Here is a 19,497-nt window from a genome sequence, read left to right on the forward strand (position 1 = left end):
TGCCTATTAAGTTGATGCTTCGCGCGCTACAGGTACTCTAGTGCACGACCATCGCCTGAGCTGAACGGTGGAGTAAAATCTATCTATATCACCTCCATTTTAAAGCCATCCATCCAAAATGGATGCAGTAGAGTATAGTATAGGCGTTAATAATCGCTTTGGGCTTTTGGCCGATGATGAAGAACCCGTGGATTCCGTAGTGGACCAAGGAAAGTCTGCGAAAGATAAGGAGAAGCAGAAGAAAGATGTACGGCCTGTCAAGGATGGGAAAGCTCAGCAGAGTAAGAAAGAGAAAGAGGCTGTGAATGAAGAAACGAGGAAGGACGGTAAGTCGTACAATGTTGTTGTTAAATTCATATTTTATTTGTGTGCATATTTGTACATTTTAAAATCATGACGATAAAATGTGAGGGTGTACATATAGACATAGATGACTTCACTCGCTCAGATGTGCTAGAAATACCTTTACACGAAATGCGAGGCATTAATTAAAGGCGTAATTAAGCTTCTCCTGAGCAGTGCAGTCGATTTTCTTTGGGTTTTTCGTGTATAAGTGGTATTTTAGGGGTAATAACTGTGCTTAGAGCGATTAGTATTTGAGTGATAGGACTCGGTTGTGAGACAAGACCACGCGGTTGCATAGGTTGCGAAATTTTTCCCCGGCGTTAAAACACCTAAAACAAAACACACAAATACTCGTCTCTGGTACAATCTGCGCTGTTTTCGTAATATTGCCTCTAAATATTACCTATTTGTCGTTTTTGTACGGTGTTAAGCAGAGGGAAGCTTGATGCGAGCAATAAACACGCGTCCATGTTTGGATTATATGTCATCCTCAGTACAAATAAGTAAAAACGTGGTTAAAAAGTACGAATAAGAGTTGTTAATCCTTTTATTTGGTTCCATGGTAGTTAAAATTTCTCGTAAGATTCCGTCAGTTGTGTTTTAAACAGAGTTCACCAGGCAGAGGTTCAACGCTTTTGTTTTTATTTGCAGCTCGTGACAACAAGAAGGGCGGACGACCAGCCAAAGATGGCGTGAAACGTGAAAACGAGAAAAACACCAAGCTCACTAACGGGCCAAACCGTGAAGACAGGGAAAACATCCCTCCATCAAGAGGTGGTAAAGGGGGATTTAACCGTAGAAAAGAGAATGAAGGAGGTCATCCTGAATCTGACTCACCTGCTAAGGATGATAAAGAACGTACTGGAGGCATGGGATTTGGAGGAAGAGGCAGAGTCTCTGGCAGAGGGGAAAGAGGTGGCGGAAGAGGAAGAGGAGGATTTGACAGAGGACGAGGAAGAAAACGAGAGTTTGAAAGAAGAAGTGGTAGTGATAGAACGTAAGTAATCGAAAACGCGTTGTTAAACCATGTTTACCTCACTGAGCTCTGCTGATGATACATACATAAATGTTTATTAATGAATGCAAATTGTAAGCATGCATGGTTCTCATAACGTAACTGTTTACCAACTGTTTTTAAATAAAAACATATCTAAAGAAACAAACCTTAAACCTAAATCCTTAAAAAACAACATTACTTCTTCAGTTGACTAACTATTCTAAATGAGGCATTAACTTTCACCTGTAAAAATAAATAAGTTCTGTACTAATGATATCGACTAGAAAGAGTCGGTAATGATGGAAGTTATTCTTTTGTTCTGGTTTAGAGGCCCAGAAGAGGGTTCAAGAATAACATCCAGAAGGTGTGGATACTATCTCTTTTAACATCATAGATACCTTGCATCTTATCTGTGACGTAATGTATAATATCCATATACCATTTAACAATGACCCATATAAACTCTAAACACATCAAAATTATTATTCTCTTCATTTTTCAATTTAATTCTCAAATCTAAGGGAGTAAATTCCACATACAGTCAATGTCATTAACATTGTCCACCGAAAAAAGACATTTAGATATTTAGACATTTACACATTTAGACTAAAAGAAATATCTCATGTTTCCTCAAAGGTTCCTGCATAAAACAAATGCTGAAATACCATTCTCCATCTTAGATCCTCACTAAATGGTCGGGCATTCTGGATTTTTCGATTCATGAGTTGAATTTTACATTTAAAGTTCGGGCTGACGCACACCAGGCAAAGAATACATAATGAAACACGTGATATTTCTTGTAGTCTAAATGTCTAAAAGTGTAAATGTGTAAATGTCTATTTTCGGTGGACAACGTTAATGACATTGACTGTATATAAACATGCTTATTTTAACATGAAATAATTATTTTGAGCATTAAACCCTTTTTTTTTTGGCTTCATAATGTTACATATTTGTAACTACAACTGTTTCTTTACCAATGATTATTATTCCTCTTGGATACATACAAGTTAATTTTAAATTTAACTTGTTAATTTTGGTTTTAATCAAGTACTTCTAAAATCAAACTTAAAGCTTGACATTCTGTTGTTCCAGGAGTTAATTCACAATCATAAATCGATAATATACTCTAAACACTTAACTTCCTTTGAGTTACACTCTAAAATCTTACGTTAATAAAAACTCATAAAATTTTCATTTAATATTAAAATTCCTAGCATAAAAAATAAAACACACAGTAAGTTAATTTTAATAATAATAAAAAACATTTCTAAACTGATAAAAGATCAAGTTATTATTAGACAAATTGAGCTGACTTATATTTATCCCATGTGTATTCTATTGTGGGTAGATCTCATTATTTCTATCATCCTTTAAATATTTCTGTTTTTATGAAATCTGCTTTACATCGATATTGAATAAAATGTTAAAATTGATGTCAAAATATTTTAGTTCTGTCAAACCCCAGGAAAAGAGAGAAGGTGGTGGATCTTACAACTGGGGTAATGCAACTGATACCCAGTAAGTACACTAATGCTATTGCTTTGATTATTGTGCTTTCATTCATCATATATGTAAGCTTAAATAAATAAGCTGTGCTGACTAAGATCTACCCAGATGTTTTTCAGGGTATCAATATAATATAGAGGTTTTCTAAATATGAAAATTCAACATCATAATAATAAGATGCAACTAACATAACTCTTTGACAAGTATATTAAAAGAAGAAAAGAAAATCTAAAGATAAATCTTTGAATTACTGGAAAAGGCAATTATATCTATCTTGTACTGCTTTTTATGATTTGGGATTCCCTTTGCAATCTTATAATGTATAGAGTATTAAGAAATAACAATTTGATTATTGTGAAAATTGATGAAGATGATAATAGTGATGTGGATGAATTGTGTTTTTAGTGAGGAAGAGGCCTTGGATCAAGAGAAAAGATCAAATAATTGGGCAGAATCTAGTCCTGATGACAACAAAGATAAGGAGTAAGTAATGTCTTGTGCCTACAGTTATTAAGACAGAGTTTTCATGTTTGCATTGTTCATGCATTTTTACTCCAGAAAGGGTAAAAAAGTTAGTGACCCACACTTTTTATTTGCTCGTTTTACTTCGAGTAATGTACTTTCATCATGCAGAATCTCAAAATCTGCGGATGTGGCCTTCTGCACATGTATGAGCATCCTTAAATCAGCAAAATCAGGAAAATTTAGATTATTTTTGGAGTATACTCCTAAAGCCATTCCAATCTGTCTAATATGAAGTAAACTTGTTGAGGGAATTTTAAAACTTTGTTTTATTGTGTTTTGATGTAACAGAGGCCAGGCTGAAGAAGTAGAAGAGACAGAAGGCGAAAAAGATGAAGCCAAGGAAATGACGCTTGAGGAATGGAAGGAGATTCAGGAAAAATTCCGTGCTAAGATCAACTATGAAGTCCGTAAACCTGGTGAAGGTGAAAAGAAAGGACAGTGGAAGAATACTCGTCTCTTGCAAAAAGAAGAGGAGGATGCTCAAACTCAGGTAGTGTAGAAATATTTATACAAACATCACATCCTTTAGCTTTGCATCAATGAAAACCAAATTCTTTTTTTAATTTCAGTTGATGTATGAAGAAAAACTTAAAACCTCTGGAAGAGTCAAGCAGAAAGTCACAGGAATTCACTTTGACTTCACTAGTGGTGACCCCAAGAACCAAGAACCAAGAAGAGGTGGTCGTGGTGGCCGTGGAGGTGGAGGTAGAGGCCGTGGAGGTGGAAGAGGAAGTGGCCGAGGAAGAGGCAGAGGTGGAGGTGGAGGATTTGGTGGTGGCAGCCGTGAAGGAGGAAGTACTGAATTTGAAATTAATCAGGAAGAGTTCCCTACACTGTGATAAAAAGAAAACTTGGTGTTTTTCTAAAAATGACTATATAGTTTGTGGTGCATCCGTTAAAAAGGAGAAAACACCATACCAGGTGTACGCAGGACATTCCACCTCCATTGCATCAGAGATTTCAAACCATCCCATATAAAGCTATATGTGGGTAAGGCATGGATGATTCCAAGATATAAATTAAATGCCTGCTTTCGATTCCCCTTTTATAATCCATAATCTGTTGTCGCATTCTATAGGAATGCCTGGCAATAGAAAAGGATAACCATTGCTTGGTAGCTTGGTTCTTTGTTCTTAAATCAAATTCTACTTATCGATCAATTTATAAAATTGTTGGAATTTACTGGACATTTGTAAGACAGTGTTGCGTATATTGTCCAACACATTTTGGGTCATCTGTACAACTATTCTTTCCAGTTGCAATGCCAAATTGCTAAATTTGTGGTATGGAATGGAAAGGTGTTAAAATACGGTGCGCTAGTCTATTTGATATTAATCTTGTCTTACATGAGAAATGAAAAGAGAGGTAATCAGTGACAAATTAGTTTCCTTGAATTCTTTTTGTGACGTTAAGAGATTGTATGATAAATTAGATGGGATGCATTATTTATCAGACTGTTTAATTTTAATCAAGGAATAAAACATGCTGAAATTAACACCAAAAGATATTAAAAGGTTTACACTGGATAGATGTTGTCTTTGTAGAATAATTGCTCCAAGTAGTTTGGGTATTATGTACATTAGAGTGCAAGCAATTAATCTGTGAAACACTAATTACTAAAGAGTACAAAATAGTGCTAATTAAACAATAGAAGACAATGGAATTTGTATGAAAGTGTGCCATTTAGTATTACTAAAGTTTCACGGTTATATTGTTTGCACTCTATCAAACTCCTAGTAGGAGCTTGGAAATTTAGGTTAGTGTGTGAACAGCATACAAAGGGTCTGTTGATTCCAGTATTATTCGCACACTTGATTCCACTTTAATCTAACCCATGTAGATTTAGTTATAAATTGACTTGAAATAGAGGAGAAAAAAGGTTTACAGAGGTGACCAGATATGATCCAAACACTCGAACTAGAGTGCTCACACTAAATCCGTGAAACAAATACAAATTTTTTAGCACTAAATAGTGATAATTAAACAACAGAAAACAAAGGATTCTGTATGAAATAGTACTAATTAGTACTATTTAATGTTCACGGTTTTAGTGCATGCACTCTACCAACAAATTATGTATGGGCTATTTCTCAAAGATGTCTTAAAAATAACTCATCTTGATTCGGCATAGGGCCTTGGTCAAATGTTTGCACAAAAATAGAGGCTAGCAAACAGTTCAGGTGCATTGCCAACTAAAAGTATGTGGGAATGTCTACATTTTGGGTACCCTGTGGTAGTGCATCGGAGAAAGACTAGTAGCGAAGGCGATTTCTTGGTGATTTTCTGGTTAAACTTTCTTAGAAAAGTAGACTTTTTGAAAAAAAAATCATAATCTTGGTAGCTTTGTCCCAGATAATCAGTATGCAATTATCGGTAGATCAAAGTTCTTCAGCTGATGTGATAGACATGGAGGACATAGCGACAGAGGACCAAGGTAAACTAAAATAAACTCTGGAAAAAACCCTCCTGTTTTAAGATTATGATGAAAAAAATAGCTAACCTTTTTATTATTAAGATTTAGTGAGAGGTGTAATAATAAAGAGTTAAAGATATAGTTATTCTGAGACTGGGTATTATTAGAGAATAAAGCTTCTCTTGGGTGACTGTAAGTAAGAAAAGAAAGACTCCCGCTTTTTTTCATAGATGTCTATGAAGAAGACGAAACGAAGTCTTGTCTGGTTTACACCAAGCACACGGTTTGATAGACCTGCATTTTGTGTTTATTAATAATAACATTCAAACTACCAAAATTCATTTATCAATTTATCATTTGTACCTTTAATGTTCAGAGAATCGAAATGAAAGATTTCTGCACTGAAGTCAGAGCTCTTCGAGATATAGAAAGATTTCTTGCAAACCCAACCATTCTACTGAATGTATGCGTGACAGCACTAGAAGAAATTATGGATATTATGATGGAGAAGCTGATATCAAAGCTTCGTGGCTGCAGCATTAGTTTAAAAAAAGCCAAAAATGCCTTCTTTTCAAAGGACTCTAGTACGTATTTCAATACCTTTTGCCTATTTTCCCTTTTTCTTTATCAGTTTCTCCCTCGTGTGTATGTGTGCCCTAAAAATGTGTTTTTATGCCAAAACTTAAGATTTTCTAAACAAATCTTAGTTAATTCTTTATCAAAGTTGGTAAATTTGGGCTTTAGACAAAACGTTTTACTATACTATTATAAAGGGGTGTAAATCTTCAAACTTCCTCATGGCCTTGATCATCCAGTCTAAACTGTGACCGACATTTTCGTATTTTATCAGTTCATCGTCTGTCACATGTGATCCAGGGGACTGAGAAATCTGAAGGAAGTGGCTGGGAAGAAACGCAAGGATGGCTTGTAGCTATGTAAGCATTTATTGATTTTTGACAGGGCAATGAGAATACGAGCATAGGTGGCAAAGCCCATATGCAGTACCATGTCTATTGACACTCGCTTCACTCGCATTGTAATTGGATGGTGGGATATTTGCTGCATTCCTATTTGTTCACATCGGAAGGCATTTGAAATCATAATTTTTATCCATTCTCTCTATAGAAATGGATTATTTTTTATTTATTTATTCTTAGGGCTGAGGTATCGTCGGTTCATCACAGTAATGTGGCCATCGCTAGATTACGACATGCTACGAATCTTGGAAGGACCCTCCAGGGCACACATTTGGTGGTTCTCGTATTATCACCTAGAAAAACAGTAAGACTTCTTTAAGTCATTACTAATACATTGATAATATCTGATATTTATCAAAATGGTCAGTAATGAGTTTTTGAATTAAATATATCTCTGGTGTTTAGAAAAGGACAAAAAGTTCCCTCGAGACAGGACGAACCTTTGCAACTCTTCTGTCAAACATAGAGTTTAGGCAGCAGCTCTTGGAGGCGGACAACGAGGAGGAATTCTTGGTAAAGCTATCTTTGACCAAGTATTAATATTATATGGATAGAGTAATTTTCCTAATAATGAAGTCAGGGCCTCCCCGGCCCTGACTTTCGTGTTCGTTTTATGGATGAATCTTTCTTTGTTACTCCAGAAAGTTATCCGTGAATACAAAAAGGCAATGGAAGCAGAGCAGCACAAGAAGGACCAAGAACGAACGCGTTCAGGATCCGTACTCAAAGTAACGTCATCCTTTGATCAACAAGGGGACCTGACCAAAGGTTCAAAGAAATACAGTCTTATAGCATTTGGTCGAGGAATAAAAGAAGATTTAAAGAGAAGATGGCCGCACTATACTTCAGACTTCATCGATGGTGAGTTTTTCCACGGCTTTGGGCGTAATGTTTTCCCATTACAAACCTCATGGGAATAAGATTCTTTAGTACCTTTGATATAGTCATGTACCGTCGTACCAATAGATATAGAAATTATCAGGATTTTGTTTCGTATTCCAGGTGTAATAGGACATCGTACCATACAGAAACTAGCAGCTACTGTTATGTTTCTATACTTCGCTTGCCTTCTGCCATCCATTGCCTTCGGGGTTTTGAACAGCAAGAATACCAATGGCAAAATAGGTAACGCATTACCATTTCCTACTTTTGATTTCTATTGAATCCTGAAACGACCTCTGGAGGCACGGCTAAAGTCACAGATCAAACCCTGAAACAACCTCTGGGCTGATCTAAGTCAGGGCATGGCTAACTCACAGATTGAACCCTGAAACAACCTCTGGGCTGATCTAAGTCAGGGCATGGCTAACTTACAGACAGGGGACACAAGTGAGGTCTCGTCCATAGGAGTAGGGGGGCAATGTACCATCTTCCCGCCAAAACACACGCGCACGCGTTTCATCTTTAGAGTTTCCCGCCATATTCACGGCTTCAGTTTACCTATTGGGGGGCTGCCCCGCCCCGCCCCCTTTGCTACGCCACTACTCAGAGATTTAATTGAATAAATATAATAAAGGGAGTTCTGCCTCCCAGCCTCCCCCAAAGCCATGAATGCCTTCCCAGATATGTTTTAGGGTATCTGTAGTCAGGTAATGGGATGTTGGGCGTTCATCTTTGTCATGGTTGTTTTTCTAGGTATAGAGAAGGTTATCATATCCCAGTCATGTGGAGGGATAGTGTTCTCTCTGTTTGCTGGTCAACCAATGATTGTACTACTCACTACTGCCCCGCTTGCTTTGTACGTCAAAGGTTTGTAGATAATATTGCATTATGTGCCTAAAGCCTGTCTCTCCGTCCGTCCGTCCGTAGGTCCGTCGGTTCGTCGGTCCGTCTGTCCGTCCGTAGGCAAACATCATGTCTTTTGTGAGTCGGCCTGTCCATGGGGTGTCTGTCTTTCTGTCTGTTTATCTATCTTCTGTCTGTTTTTCTGTCAATGCGATGTATATGCAATTGTGTGTCTGTCTGTCATTGAGGTGTGTCTGACTGTCTATCTATGTGTCTGTCTGTCCACGTGGTCTGTCTGACTGTCTATCCTGTGTGTCTGTTTATATGCTCTTTGTCTTTCTGTCTGTCCATCCTTTAGGTCTGCGTGTGCATTCTCAGCCCACCTTTCCATCTCATTTCATATCACATCCCAAGACTAGCATTCTTATTTGCAGTTATTCACAGCATCTGTGACGACTTCAACCTGGACTTCTTCGCGATGTACACCATGACTGGTCTATGGAATGCTTTCTTTCTCATCATTTATTCACTGTTTGGTGTATCCAACCTAATGAGATGGTCAACAAGGTATTGTTGAAAATTCTATCATATTAGACATTTTTAAAAGCATTTGTACGCTTAAGATCAGTTCCAGTCTCCAGTGGAAGGGGAGAAGAGAGGGGGTGAGCGCACTTGTTTTGATGCGAAATTTCCCGCCAAATCCACAGGAACCCCATCGGTAAAAGGCATAGAGAAAACCAAGGGCTTTCTTGTTATGTCGATATGGAACAGTATTCGTTAACGCTGTCCCATTACACAGTACTGAGCTAGCAGTTTACATCAGCCAATGAGGCTCAATTTGGAGGACATAGCAAAAGGTTTCCAATTCTCAGGAGATTGAAATTCTTTTGTTTTGTCCTCCAAATTAAGTTGCTTTAACGTCATATGCAAGGGGTCTAACGGCTGATTCTGCTAATTGTTGATTGGCTCTTTGTACACTTGTAGGTCGACCAATGAGATATTTTAAAATTAAGTTGCTTTGACGTCACATGCAATGGTTCTATTGGTTGATTCTGCTGATTGTTGATTGGCGCTTTTTACACTTGTAGGTCGACCAATGAGATATTTGCCTTGTTTATCTCTGTGGCGTTCACAGTAGCTGCGCTGAGTAGCATTCACAAAGGTGAGTGCATCAAACATAATATGAACATTGAGTTAATTGGTGGCTACGAGGCGGGTGGACCTGCAGTATGGGTGCTTGGATGACTGAGTGATTGGTTGTTGGTTGAAGCTTGGTCTGTTGCTTGTATGTGTGATCGAGTGGCTTGCTTTAAAGTAGTGAGTGGGTAAAAAACCTGGATTACATGGATGCTTGAGTGACTGAGTGATTTGATTTTTTATTTAAAGGTTGTTGAACGTTTCCTTAGCCGACTGCATTTTCCTTTTTTCCTGTATGGAAATTTTTAATACTGATCGTTATATTTGAATGTTTCTTACCAGAATACAATAAACCCAACTGTGTGGGCCTGCCTTACAGTACTTGTAGCTTGTGTAAGCAGTCAAACACATCAACACACGATTCGTCAACGTGTACCTCGTTTAACAGCGAGCAGTGTTTCTGTTCCCGTGAAGGTGGTGTCCTGTACCTTCTGCTCAGCTTCGGAACCGTGTTGCTTGGTGTCACTCTTTACAACTGCAGAAAAAGGTAAGACACTAAGACGCCTGACGTATTTTATTTTATTTATCAAGAATGGTTGCTATTGACAGCATTGCTTGTTGCGAATTGATTGCTTTTAATGATTGGAGGGGTGAGTGAACGAGAACGAACGAACGAACGGACGGACGGAGGCGACTATTAAGATGTTCTCGGCTGTTCTTCAAGGATCAGTTCATCTCTTAAAACCTTTTTGTTTTTTTCAGCCCTTTCCTGGATGCTGACAAGAGAGAAGCTCTTGCTGACTACGCTCTGCCAGTCTCTGTTGTACTCTTCTCCTTCATTGGATCTTTTGTCTTTAAAGACATTCAAAGTGAGTCAATTCACTTTATTTAAAAAAAGGCCGTGTACTAACTTGCTTTGGGAGAAAGTGGGCGTACCGTACCGTGCCGTGCCTTGACCCGGTAATCAGAGATTGCGTGATTGGTACCATGACTTTCCTGCGTGACTGACTTCATTTCTTTTTTGTTTTCTAGCGCACAAGGTGGATTACAAGAGTACCATTAAAATCAAATTCTCCTCATTCTCTTCTCTTTCTAATGGAGCCGTGCTTGGTTCTTGTGGCCTGGGATTCTGTCTATCATTCCTATTCTTCATGGCACAAAATATCGTCAGTGCTATTGTAAATAATCCCAGTAACCGGTAAGGCTACTATTCTTGGGGTACATTTTACATTTTACGTCGTAGCCGCCATGTTAGTCATTAGCTTCTCTTGTTGACATCAACCGACATGGCGGTTGTTTCATTGTTTATATTTTTATCTCAAGGGATGTCATGTTTTTCACACGCTGGTTTCAGAGGCTCTCTCGATCTAGTGCTTCACGGTCAACCTATGACCTAGAAGCACTGGAACAAGAAATTAAAGCCTTTGCCACATGGGGGAGGGGGAGGGGAGGGGAAGGGGAGTGAAGGGTTCTCATAACATCACTACATTTGCAATGAGAAATGTTGGCATTTGGGTTCGCAGTTTTCACTTTCAACGATAATGAATTTTAAGGTAGATCGTTAATAGCATATTTATTATTATTTGTTTTATTATTATTAACATTATTTGTGGTTACAAGGTTAAAGAAAGGTACAGCATACCATCTAGACCTGTTGGTTATTGGAATCCTCAACGGTGTACTGTCCTTGTTTGGTTTGCCATGGGTACATGCTGCTTTACCTCACTCACCCCTGCACGTCAGGGCGTTGGCTGATGTCGAGGAGAGGGTTGATCAAGGTCACGTTCATGAGCTGTGAGTTTTCTTTCATGAATGACGCTATGGCTTGCTTTCTTTCAGTTACATTCAGTCAGTTGAACATTGAAACGCAATCATGCATGGATTTCGTCCTTCCATTCAATATTCAATTCATTTTTTTTCATCTATCCATCAACCCCATAACCCATCCATGAGTTGTTTCCTTCTTTCTTCCTTTCTTCCTTCCTCCCTCCCTCCTTCTTCTATTCATCCATCCATGCATGCATGCATGCATGCATGCATGCATCCATCCATCCATCCATCCATCCATCCATCCATCCATCCATCCATCCATCCATCCATCCATCCATCTCTACTTATCAGATTCTTGTCCCATTCTTTCATTTCTTAATCCACGCACCCATCCATTCATGTTTTTCATACGCAGGATCGTCAAGGTACGGGAGAATCGTCTATCACTACTGATATCTCACATCATGGTTGGTCTGTCTTTATTCATGTTACCCACACCCCTTAACTACATCCCATCATCTGTTCTCGATGGCCTCTTCCTGTTTGTGGCCATCACACCATTGTTTAACAGCCAGATGTTCGAGAGATTCTTACTACTCGTAACGGAACAGGTATATAGACATTATTCCTCAGGAACCGCCTGGTATGTGGAAGAGGAGAATGGGCCAGGGCCAGATGCCTGAGGGGGATGGGGATCTTGGCTTATGTATATGATAATTATCGGGAAACGGCTCTTATCTACTAGTTGATCCTGCAATAGAAGAAGCTCCAACATCACAGTAGATATTTCTGGTTATAGTCTTCGTAGCCTTCTTCGATTTTTGATGATTGTTGGTTTTTTTCGTCCTTATAGTGTGCCTATCCTCCCAATCACTACATCCGTCGCGTCCCCCAGCGTAAGATCCACTTGTATACCATTATACAATTCCTTCAGCTGTTTGTACTCTGTGCCTTTGGGTTCATTGGTTCTTTATCTTACATAAAGATGATTTTTCCTGTACTTCTTATTCTTCTCTTACCTATCAGGTTTGTAATCATCCTCTTTCTGTAATTCTACTATGTCAGTAATCACGCACCATGATTGGTCAATTTGCGGTCCATAATTTACGGTACGAACCTCGCAATGGGTTAATAAGGGCTATTTATTTTGGACGCTTTTTCGCATTTCAGATCTCGTGTCATTACCTTGAGTATTATCACTTTGTTAGAGGTTTGGAATAGAGAAAGCTGCGATATAACGTATAAGAATACAAAGTCCTCGCTGTACACGTATAATAACAGCGCACTTGTTATTTGAATGCTCTCGCACACTGTCCTCTCGAATATGTTTTTACTGCGATTTAGTATTTATGAGTCGTTGTGATGGCATCGAAGTGCGCGCACGTTCAATCCCCTTTATTGCCTTCGGATGAAAGCTTATTTACATACGAAAGCACGTAGCTTTCAATACGACCACATGCGCTTTCTTTGAACCTGCGGATGTTTATATTCGTTTCTTTTCACCGATTTCATAAAACAACAGCGTGCGCCTCAAGGATTTCTCAATATATCTTTCACGAAGATACTCTCTTGACAGTATTACAGTTTGCATTTATTTATCACACTATATAGAGCTCTATCTTGCATGTCATTAACAACTGTTTGACTATAAACTCACTTCTAGAAAATTCTATTATGTATTTCCGTCAATTTGTTCTTCTAGAGACTAAAAAGGTACTACCGGTGAATAATCCCCTGAACCCGATAAAAAAAAACACGTACGAAAGACCCTGTTAAAATAAGCTGATGTTAATCCGATAAAAGCCATAATGTGATTGATTGGGACGGCAGAACCAGGGAAATTGGGGCGGTAGCTTTAGGCCCCGCATTTTGTCACGATTATTTATTATCTTTATCTATTTATTTAAAGATTTGCCCAAAAGGAGGCAAAGAATGCAATAGGACACTTGGTCCCCTACTTGGTATAAACACCTGAATTAATTAATAATATATTATTTTGTCTTAGTTTGAGTTCCGTAAAAGAAACAGATTCTAGCCCCATACTTTAAGATGTGCTAAAACGGAAGATCCTACCCCCACCCCCTCCCCCAAAACCCCACTTTAAAATTTGCTCCGCCGTCCCTAAATGTATGGTTAATGCTATTAAAGTATTCGTGTTGTTTTACAGACATGGTCTTGTTCCTAAGTTGATTCATCACAAGTACCTAGACGCCATGGATGCAAACCTTTGATATCCTTCAAGACTGTACAAGACTATTGATGATCTTGAAGTGGGATCACGCCTGGCTTAGTCTTGAACGAACTATTTTGATCTTCCTAATTTTACTTCCATTTGTTTTTCCCTTCCTTCCTCTCTTATTGACCAAAAATCTCTTGGTTCCACTTCCTCTTGATCACTGAACCGTTCTTTTTTGTCATTTTTTTTTTCAACATTCTCTTTTTTTTACCTTAATCCAGATGCCTCATTTTCACAGAAACACTTTGCTTTCATTTTTCCTCTGCCACTTTTCCCTCTATTTATTTTTCCAAAGTCGTTTTAATTTCTTTATTCCCATCTCAATACACCTATTTCTTTTTTTCTTGTCATCCATTGATAATTCTAAAGTCCTTCATTCAACTTTCTTCATGTGGATGACACTTAAACCTTTTGAGTGTTCAACATTTTATTTTATTTACAAATTAATTAATAACTAAAAACAAACTGTTATGTACATTTTCTTAGTTTACTTAACAATTACTTGCAGTAAACTAATTATTTCTATTGTTGGGATGCGTGTTACATCATAGCCACCATGTTGGTTGACTATATCGAAGCATACCTCATTATAGCTTCTCTTGTTCGATCAACCAACATGGTGGCCTTCATTGTTATTTATATCTCAAAGGAATTTTAAGTCATCTGTAGCACCCCTAGAACATCTACTTTTTTTGATAGCTTTACAGCTTTACAACAAAACTTCAGAATTATATTAACAACGAAGATTCTTATCTTATCTTAACGGAAATTACCTTGTCAAATTATTTGACATATATTATGGGGATCAAGAAAGGAATTTTTAATAATTATTTTGACATTTTCTCTCTCACTTTGCTGTTTGTGAGCAAAAAGACACTTGATTTGGGTTTTTTTGCCTTTTTCTCAATCACAATGCTGAATTTGGGCAGAAAATCACTCGCCTAGCTTCTCATTCAACTTCAGTCATATCTTACAAACACTGTGCTACAAAGGCTTAGACACACAATGCAACATTGCCTGTGCATAATTGCCTGCAACAGGGAAATCGCACTGTGTCCACAAGTGCAACTGTTGTGCAATGTTGGGATGCCTACGTGGCAGAATTAGAAATGAGTTCTATTTTTGTGATATCACTGGTGATGTTTTGGGTGGACACAGTGTGATTTTCCCAAAGCAGGCGATGTCAATGTAGGCAACATTACAGACAATGTTTAAGGTAAGTTGATGAGGTTGCATTGTGTAGTCAAGCCTTTCCTCTAAGCACTGACAAGCACGGCATGGATTAAATATTATCGTAACATGTAAGCCATACCTGTCACATTTTATATAAAATACTAGGTATAGGTGGTATCCATAGATACTGTTTGAATATAAAAAAACAAAAACGTTTTACCAGACACAACATAATAGTTACCATAGTAACAAGGGTATAAATAAGCTAATTAATGGTTGTCATATATTCTTTTTTCTCTTTTTTCTCTTTTTTCTCACACAATTAATAGTCATTAATTGTACCAAAAACCTGTATTATAAAGTAACTATTTGGGCCATTTTAATATGACCTTTAAATGTCTTAGATATTGATATAGCTAGTATATTTAATAAGTAACATCAGAAATTGTTGATGAAATCCCATGTCAAGCTTTGTTAAAAGAATAATCTCTCAATCAATTTGTTTAAACCATTTGGACCCCTTTTGAGGTGTGATAGTCTAATTATAGCCCAATGGGATATGCTCAACACCTACATGCCGACCAAGTTGAATATACCTCAAAGTACTGCATTTTATAAAACATGATTGGCACTTAACCTGTGGCATTATTGCACCTTGTTTGAATTGGTGTGAGATTTTTAGCATAACATACATGCAGAATCGAGATTATAAAAGATGGTTTCTAAAACATGCAGAATATTCTTCAATATTTACTCATTACAATTCAAAATCACTCGGGTGTTTCATAGGTTGATAAAAGTGCAGCTTCTACGGGTTCCATACAAGAAGGACAAGTAAATGACCTAACAAGCCAGTCGTCGATACATTCTTTATGATATATATGCATACAGGGAAGGAATCTGATTGGATCGCCAACCATGAAGTCTGTCATACATATAACACATCTGAAATTATCAAATCGTATAATTAGTCTCATCAAAATTTTTTTAGGATTATTTTTTAGTGTTTACTCTATCTATCCATATTGTTCAAATAATCCGTTAGTACTTGAAATATTTTAAATAGTTTTATATATCAATAATACTATAAATAAAAATTTTAAAAGTAAAATAACAAAAATATATATTGATATTAGAACTAATTATTTACATAAAGGGCTGTTCACATTCATATCTCAGTAGGAAGGATGCCCTGTTAATAAAATACCTAATGAAAAAGTTCAACATTCAGTTCGTCAGATTTTTCTCCTGGTATGATTACCATATCCTCAAAATACCTGTCATTAATCATAAATGACAATAAGTTTGAACATTTTCACCAGTTTTGGAATGAATTAAAATTCATACGAAACAACAATTGATACTATAAATATTTGCATTGATTACTAGCAAGAGGTAGCCACTATTATATTCATAACAAAGTTGGAATATAGACATAAAAAGGTACAGGAAAAATTTGACGACTGTATTCAAGCAAAATAATAATCATGAAAAGATGTAAGCTTAAAGTGCCTATCACCCTTTTTTTTTTACTTTTTTATATCCAAATATAAGCTATTCTAAGAAACGTGTCGAAAGAATTTTTTGATTCTGACCCTTCTTTCTATTTTTTTCGAGCGGTCAAAAGTGCGAAAATAGGCATTTCTTTGACTCTGGCCGCGTAAAATGATAACCTAGAGGACTGGGCTGTGACGTAAGAGGAGTAAGTTGGGTTTAGATGTTTCCTCATTCTCTCTAGATTTCACTGGTATTTATGACCAATTTGCCGTTTATACGCTTTCAAAAGACCTCATTTTTCTGGTTAGAGGATGTTAATTACTTCAGACTTCAAGAATGATATTATTTTTGAATTATTTTAAGAAAAAGAAAAGCAGCGAGAAGTTAAACGCAACCTAGGGAAAACCTCATATTAGGCTGTCACGCTCAGAACCAAGTGTAATAAATTAGCTTCAAAAACTTATAGATTTCACATACAGTAACTCTGAGCACTACATGTACCTACACCCTTTAAGTCATAAATTTTTTAGCATTATTCTTATTAATATCTGATGTATTTATGGATGAATATGTGAGTCCGTGCCGCGCAAAATTCTTCCAGGTCGTTTCCAAATCAGAAACATCGAATGTAAATAACAGAAACAATGAAATAACTCCAGGTAGTTCACAAAATCTTTTTCAATGTAGATGGCTTAACAGTTTTCAAAATATCTAAACATGAATTGCATTATATATTTATACTGTAGTAGTTCAGTCGAGGAACTACATGTAAGGGTGCGTGACACTTCGCATCATCAGTCTACTGTTACTCTGCAGGTCAACATGGTTTCACTTCATAGTCAAATATAATATTTTCTATTCTATCAGTTTTCTATCCTGTCTCACAGTATCTAGCCATACCTATCTTTAAAGATAAAACGATCGTCTATTGAGGGAAATTCGATAAAGGTAAAAAATCTGAAGAGCATTCTACGGTAGCAAATAATTAAAATATTGTGAATAGTAGTATTATTGTGTCAGTCGTACGGGAATTTTGTCTCAATCATTCATTACAGCCCTTTTAGCAATGCACCAAATACTTCTTAAGAGTTTAATAACCACTGAAATGTTACCACAATCACCAAAACTGTTTTATTCTTTAATAAACCGGGAATAAATTCCCGGTCCGGTGCGAAGACGACTCAGTTCGAGCAATGGCAAGTAAAATGTTACCTGTTATCAACTTCGGTTCCCTATAACGACTCTAGGAATTTCCAGGTAGGAATTTCTATCTATGCTGCTGTACTTTTGGTGTATTTACTAAGGTTTTGACAAGTTTTATTCCCAGCCAATGAGATAATATTTGTGATCGGGTCGGAATCACTTCACTTCAGTCACCTCGCTTGCTTTGCTAGGTTGTGTTCGCTTCACTAATATACCAGTAAATTAGGCTACGAATCCTGATGAGAACTGGAAATGGAATCTTTAGATAATTAACTTCCTCATAGAAGCCCAAGAAAGTAGTTAAAAGTCCAAGGACTTCTAAAAAAACCCAAGAAACGCAAGGACGTCTTCAGTATCCCCCCTAGTATCCCATACATTTCTTTGTAAATCAAGAAGAGCGTGTTGCTCCTTCTACGTCACTAGCCCAGTCTCCCCTCTCGCTCGGTCATATTTTGAAATCTTCCTATTTTCGCACTTTTGACCGCTCGAAAAAAATAGAAAGAAGCGTCAGAATCAAAAAATTATTTCGACAGGTTTCTTAGAATAGCTTATATTTCGATATGAAAAAGTAAAAAAAAAAGGGTGATAGGCACTTTAAGTTATAGAGCCATGTGCTCGTCAGACATGCTATAACAATATCGAAAAACGAAAGAGATGTGTTAAATTTTGCTCAAAATATTCATCTTGGTATTGAGAGGGTAAAATATTCTCGTTATAACAAATAAAGATGATATAAAAAACAAGATTATTTTTCAGTAATAAGATCCGTACAGAGTCAACCGATATCTGATCATCTGCACGGAACGCTAGAACCATTAAAATTCTTTTGTTGGTAAACAAAAATAAAAATTCGATAATATTAAACTTGGACCTTGGTAAAATAAAGTCTAGAAATGTTAAGAACGAAACAAAAGTCTTAAAAGGATTATCTTTTCGCACATTTCTTATTCGATCATACATTTTCAACGATTTAATGAATTATTTCAGCAACATACATTTCCTCAAAATTCATGGTCTAAAGGCAGGAAAATCCGTAGGTTTTGTAGCTTTATCTTCTCGTGTCTTTGGACACTTCCGATCTCTAATATTTAAATAAAGGGAAAGTGATTAAGACTTAAATTATCTCCAACTTACTCTCTCTTTTTTCCTTTCGATCCATCATATACTCCTACTGGTAAATGTTGAATCAGTCCTAAACGTTGAGCTAGACGAATTTGCTGTTCTTCTGATAATAGATGTGGAGCGTGCTGACTTTGTATGTAAATTGGAGACTCTTCCTAGCGAAAGAATGGTGAAAAAATCTGTTAAATTGAGACAAAAGAAAGCAGTTGTTTGTCGAGGTGATCAGTAGTCGTACTTGATATGGTGGCGGTGGTTCTCCTCTTGTTGGGGAATCTGCGCTTTCATCCTCATGTAACAAGGAAATATCGTCCTGTTCCGATCTCTTTAAACAATTTCCCATGTTGGGAAAGGAGAAAAATTCCAAAAAGACCTAGAGAGCGGCTTGAAGATCGTTTATTTTCCTACAAAATTTGAAGAATAGAAAAATTATTCGCACCAAAACAAAATGTCAAAAGCCTGCTCTATTATCGATGACGTCATGTTTGGATTGTTCGTGATGTTTTCCGATCACCTTCGGCAAAACATCGTCACGATTTCGGAAGCCAACACTTGGATATAATTCCGATAATTACGTTCGGGCTTACGTTGGTATTTAGTGTCAATTAAGAGATATACTACGCTCAGCAGTCAGTTTTAAAAATAGAGGGTCATCTTTATCTTTAACACTATCACTTCCTACCCGAAACGTCTTAAGAGAAAAATCCCTTTTCTTCATAATGTGTCTTAATGGGTTTTTATCATTAGCTTAAATAATCTTTAAACTAATACTAGTTTTTTAGGGGGAATATCACGTATCATTTCATTGATGTCTTTCATAAAGATAAATCCGCGAAAACCAATTTATCTCCGCATTTTCCATGATTCATAT

At 37.0% G+C, this 19,497-nt stretch overlaps 3 protein-coding genes across 4 annotated transcripts; 2 read left to right on the top strand and 1 right to left on the bottom strand.

The window, feature by feature from the left end:
* The first annotated feature begins 11 nt into the window (after nucleotides 1-11).
* Nucleotides 12-4,902, top strand: LOC116301688 (uncharacterized). 2 transcript variants are annotated; one of them, XM_031710781.1, is made up of 7 exons: nucleotides 12-326; nucleotides 997-1,342; nucleotides 1,671-1,706; nucleotides 2,795-2,863; nucleotides 3,257-3,334; nucleotides 3,665-3,866; nucleotides 3,946-4,902. In XM_031710781.1, exons 1-7 carry the CDS (start codon nucleotides 119-121, stop codon nucleotides 4,213-4,215), a joined length of 1,209 nt encoding a protein of 402 aa, XP_031566641.1. In that variant the 5' UTR covers nucleotides 12-118; the 3' UTR covers nucleotides 4,216-4,902. The 2 variants fall into 2 exon arrangements, with proteins under 2 accessions (XP_031566641.1, XP_031566642.1); XM_031710782.1 differs by lacking the exon at nucleotides 1,671-1,706.
* Nucleotides 4,903-5,737: 835 nt separating this feature from the next.
* Nucleotides 5,738-14,000, top strand: LOC116301695 (solute carrier family 4 member 11-like). The gene is made up of 18 exons (XM_031710790.1): nucleotides 5,738-5,810; nucleotides 6,020-6,072; nucleotides 6,166-6,373; nucleotides 6,640-6,724; nucleotides 6,947-7,070; nucleotides 7,172-7,279; nucleotides 7,408-7,627; nucleotides 7,769-7,891; nucleotides 8,402-8,515; nucleotides 8,926-9,058; nucleotides 9,580-9,653; nucleotides 9,971-10,175; nucleotides 10,391-10,497; nucleotides 10,661-10,826; nucleotides 11,249-11,422; nucleotides 11,814-12,009; nucleotides 12,252-12,424; nucleotides 13,566-14,000. The coding sequence occupies exons 1-18, from the start codon at nucleotides 5,738-5,740 to the stop codon at nucleotides 13,627-13,629; spliced, it is 2,400 nt and encodes a 799-aa protein (XP_031566650.1). The 3' UTR covers nucleotides 13,630-14,000.
* Nucleotides 14,001-14,043: 43 nt separating this feature from the next.
* Nucleotides 14,044-19,099, bottom strand: LOC116301689 (RING finger protein 11-like). Its single transcript, XM_031710783.2, has 3 exons — nucleotides 18,865-19,099; nucleotides 18,642-18,784; nucleotides 14,044-15,752 (listed from the first exon to the last, which is right to left on the bottom strand). Exons 1-3 carry the CDS (start codon nucleotides 18,967-18,969, stop codon nucleotides 15,578-15,580), a joined length of 423 nt encoding a protein of 140 aa, XP_031566643.1. The 5' UTR covers nucleotides 18,970-19,099; the 3' UTR covers nucleotides 14,044-15,577.
* Between the last annotated feature and the right edge of the window lie 398 nt (nucleotides 19,100-19,497).

The sequence above is a fragment of the Actinia tenebrosa genome, unplaced genomic scaffold (genome assembly GCF_029948245.1).
Source record: "Actinia tenebrosa isolate PJP-AT-01 unplaced genomic scaffold, QUT_ActTen_1.0 PGA_scaffold15__27_contigs__length_11533743, whole genome shotgun sequence".
Taxonomy (NCBI): Eukaryota; Metazoa; Cnidaria; class Anthozoa; order Actiniaria; family Actiniidae; genus Actinia; species Actinia tenebrosa.

Coding starts and splice junctions, on each gene's coding strand:
- LOC116301688 (XM_031710781.1), top strand. CDS start 119: ATGGATGCAGTAGAGTATAGTATAGGCGTTAATAATCGCTTTGGGCTT. Junction 1,343..1,670: donor AGAAGTGGTAGTGATAGAAC/GTAAGTAATCGA, acceptor GTTCTGGTTTAG/AGGCCCAGAAGAGGGTTCAA. Junction 3,867..3,945: donor AGGAGGATGCTCAAACTCAG/GTAGTGTAGAAA, acceptor TTTTAATTTCAG/TTGATGTATGAAGAAAAACT.
- LOC116301695 (XM_031710790.1), top strand. CDS start 5,738: ATGCAATTATCGGTAGATCAAAGTTCTTCAGCTGATGTGATAGACATG. Junction 6,374..6,639: donor CTTCTTTTCAAAGGACTCTA/GTACGTATTTCA, acceptor GTATTTTATCAG/TTCATCGTCTGTCACATGTG. Junction 9,654..9,970: donor GCTGAGTAGCATTCACAAAG/GTGAGTGCATCA, acceptor GTTTCTTACCAG/AATACAATAAACCCAACTGT.
- LOC116301689 (XM_031710783.2), bottom strand. CDS start 18,969: ATGGGAAATTGTTTAAAGAGATCGGAACAGGACGATATTTCCTTGTTA. Junction 18,785..18,864: donor AACCACCGCCACCATATCAA/GTACGACTACTG, acceptor TTCTTTCGCTAG/GAAGAGTCTCCAATTTACAT. Junction 15,753..18,641: donor TCGAAAGGAAAAAAGAGAGA/GTAAGTTGGAGA, acceptor TGATAATTTCAG/ATGTGTTATATGTATGACAG.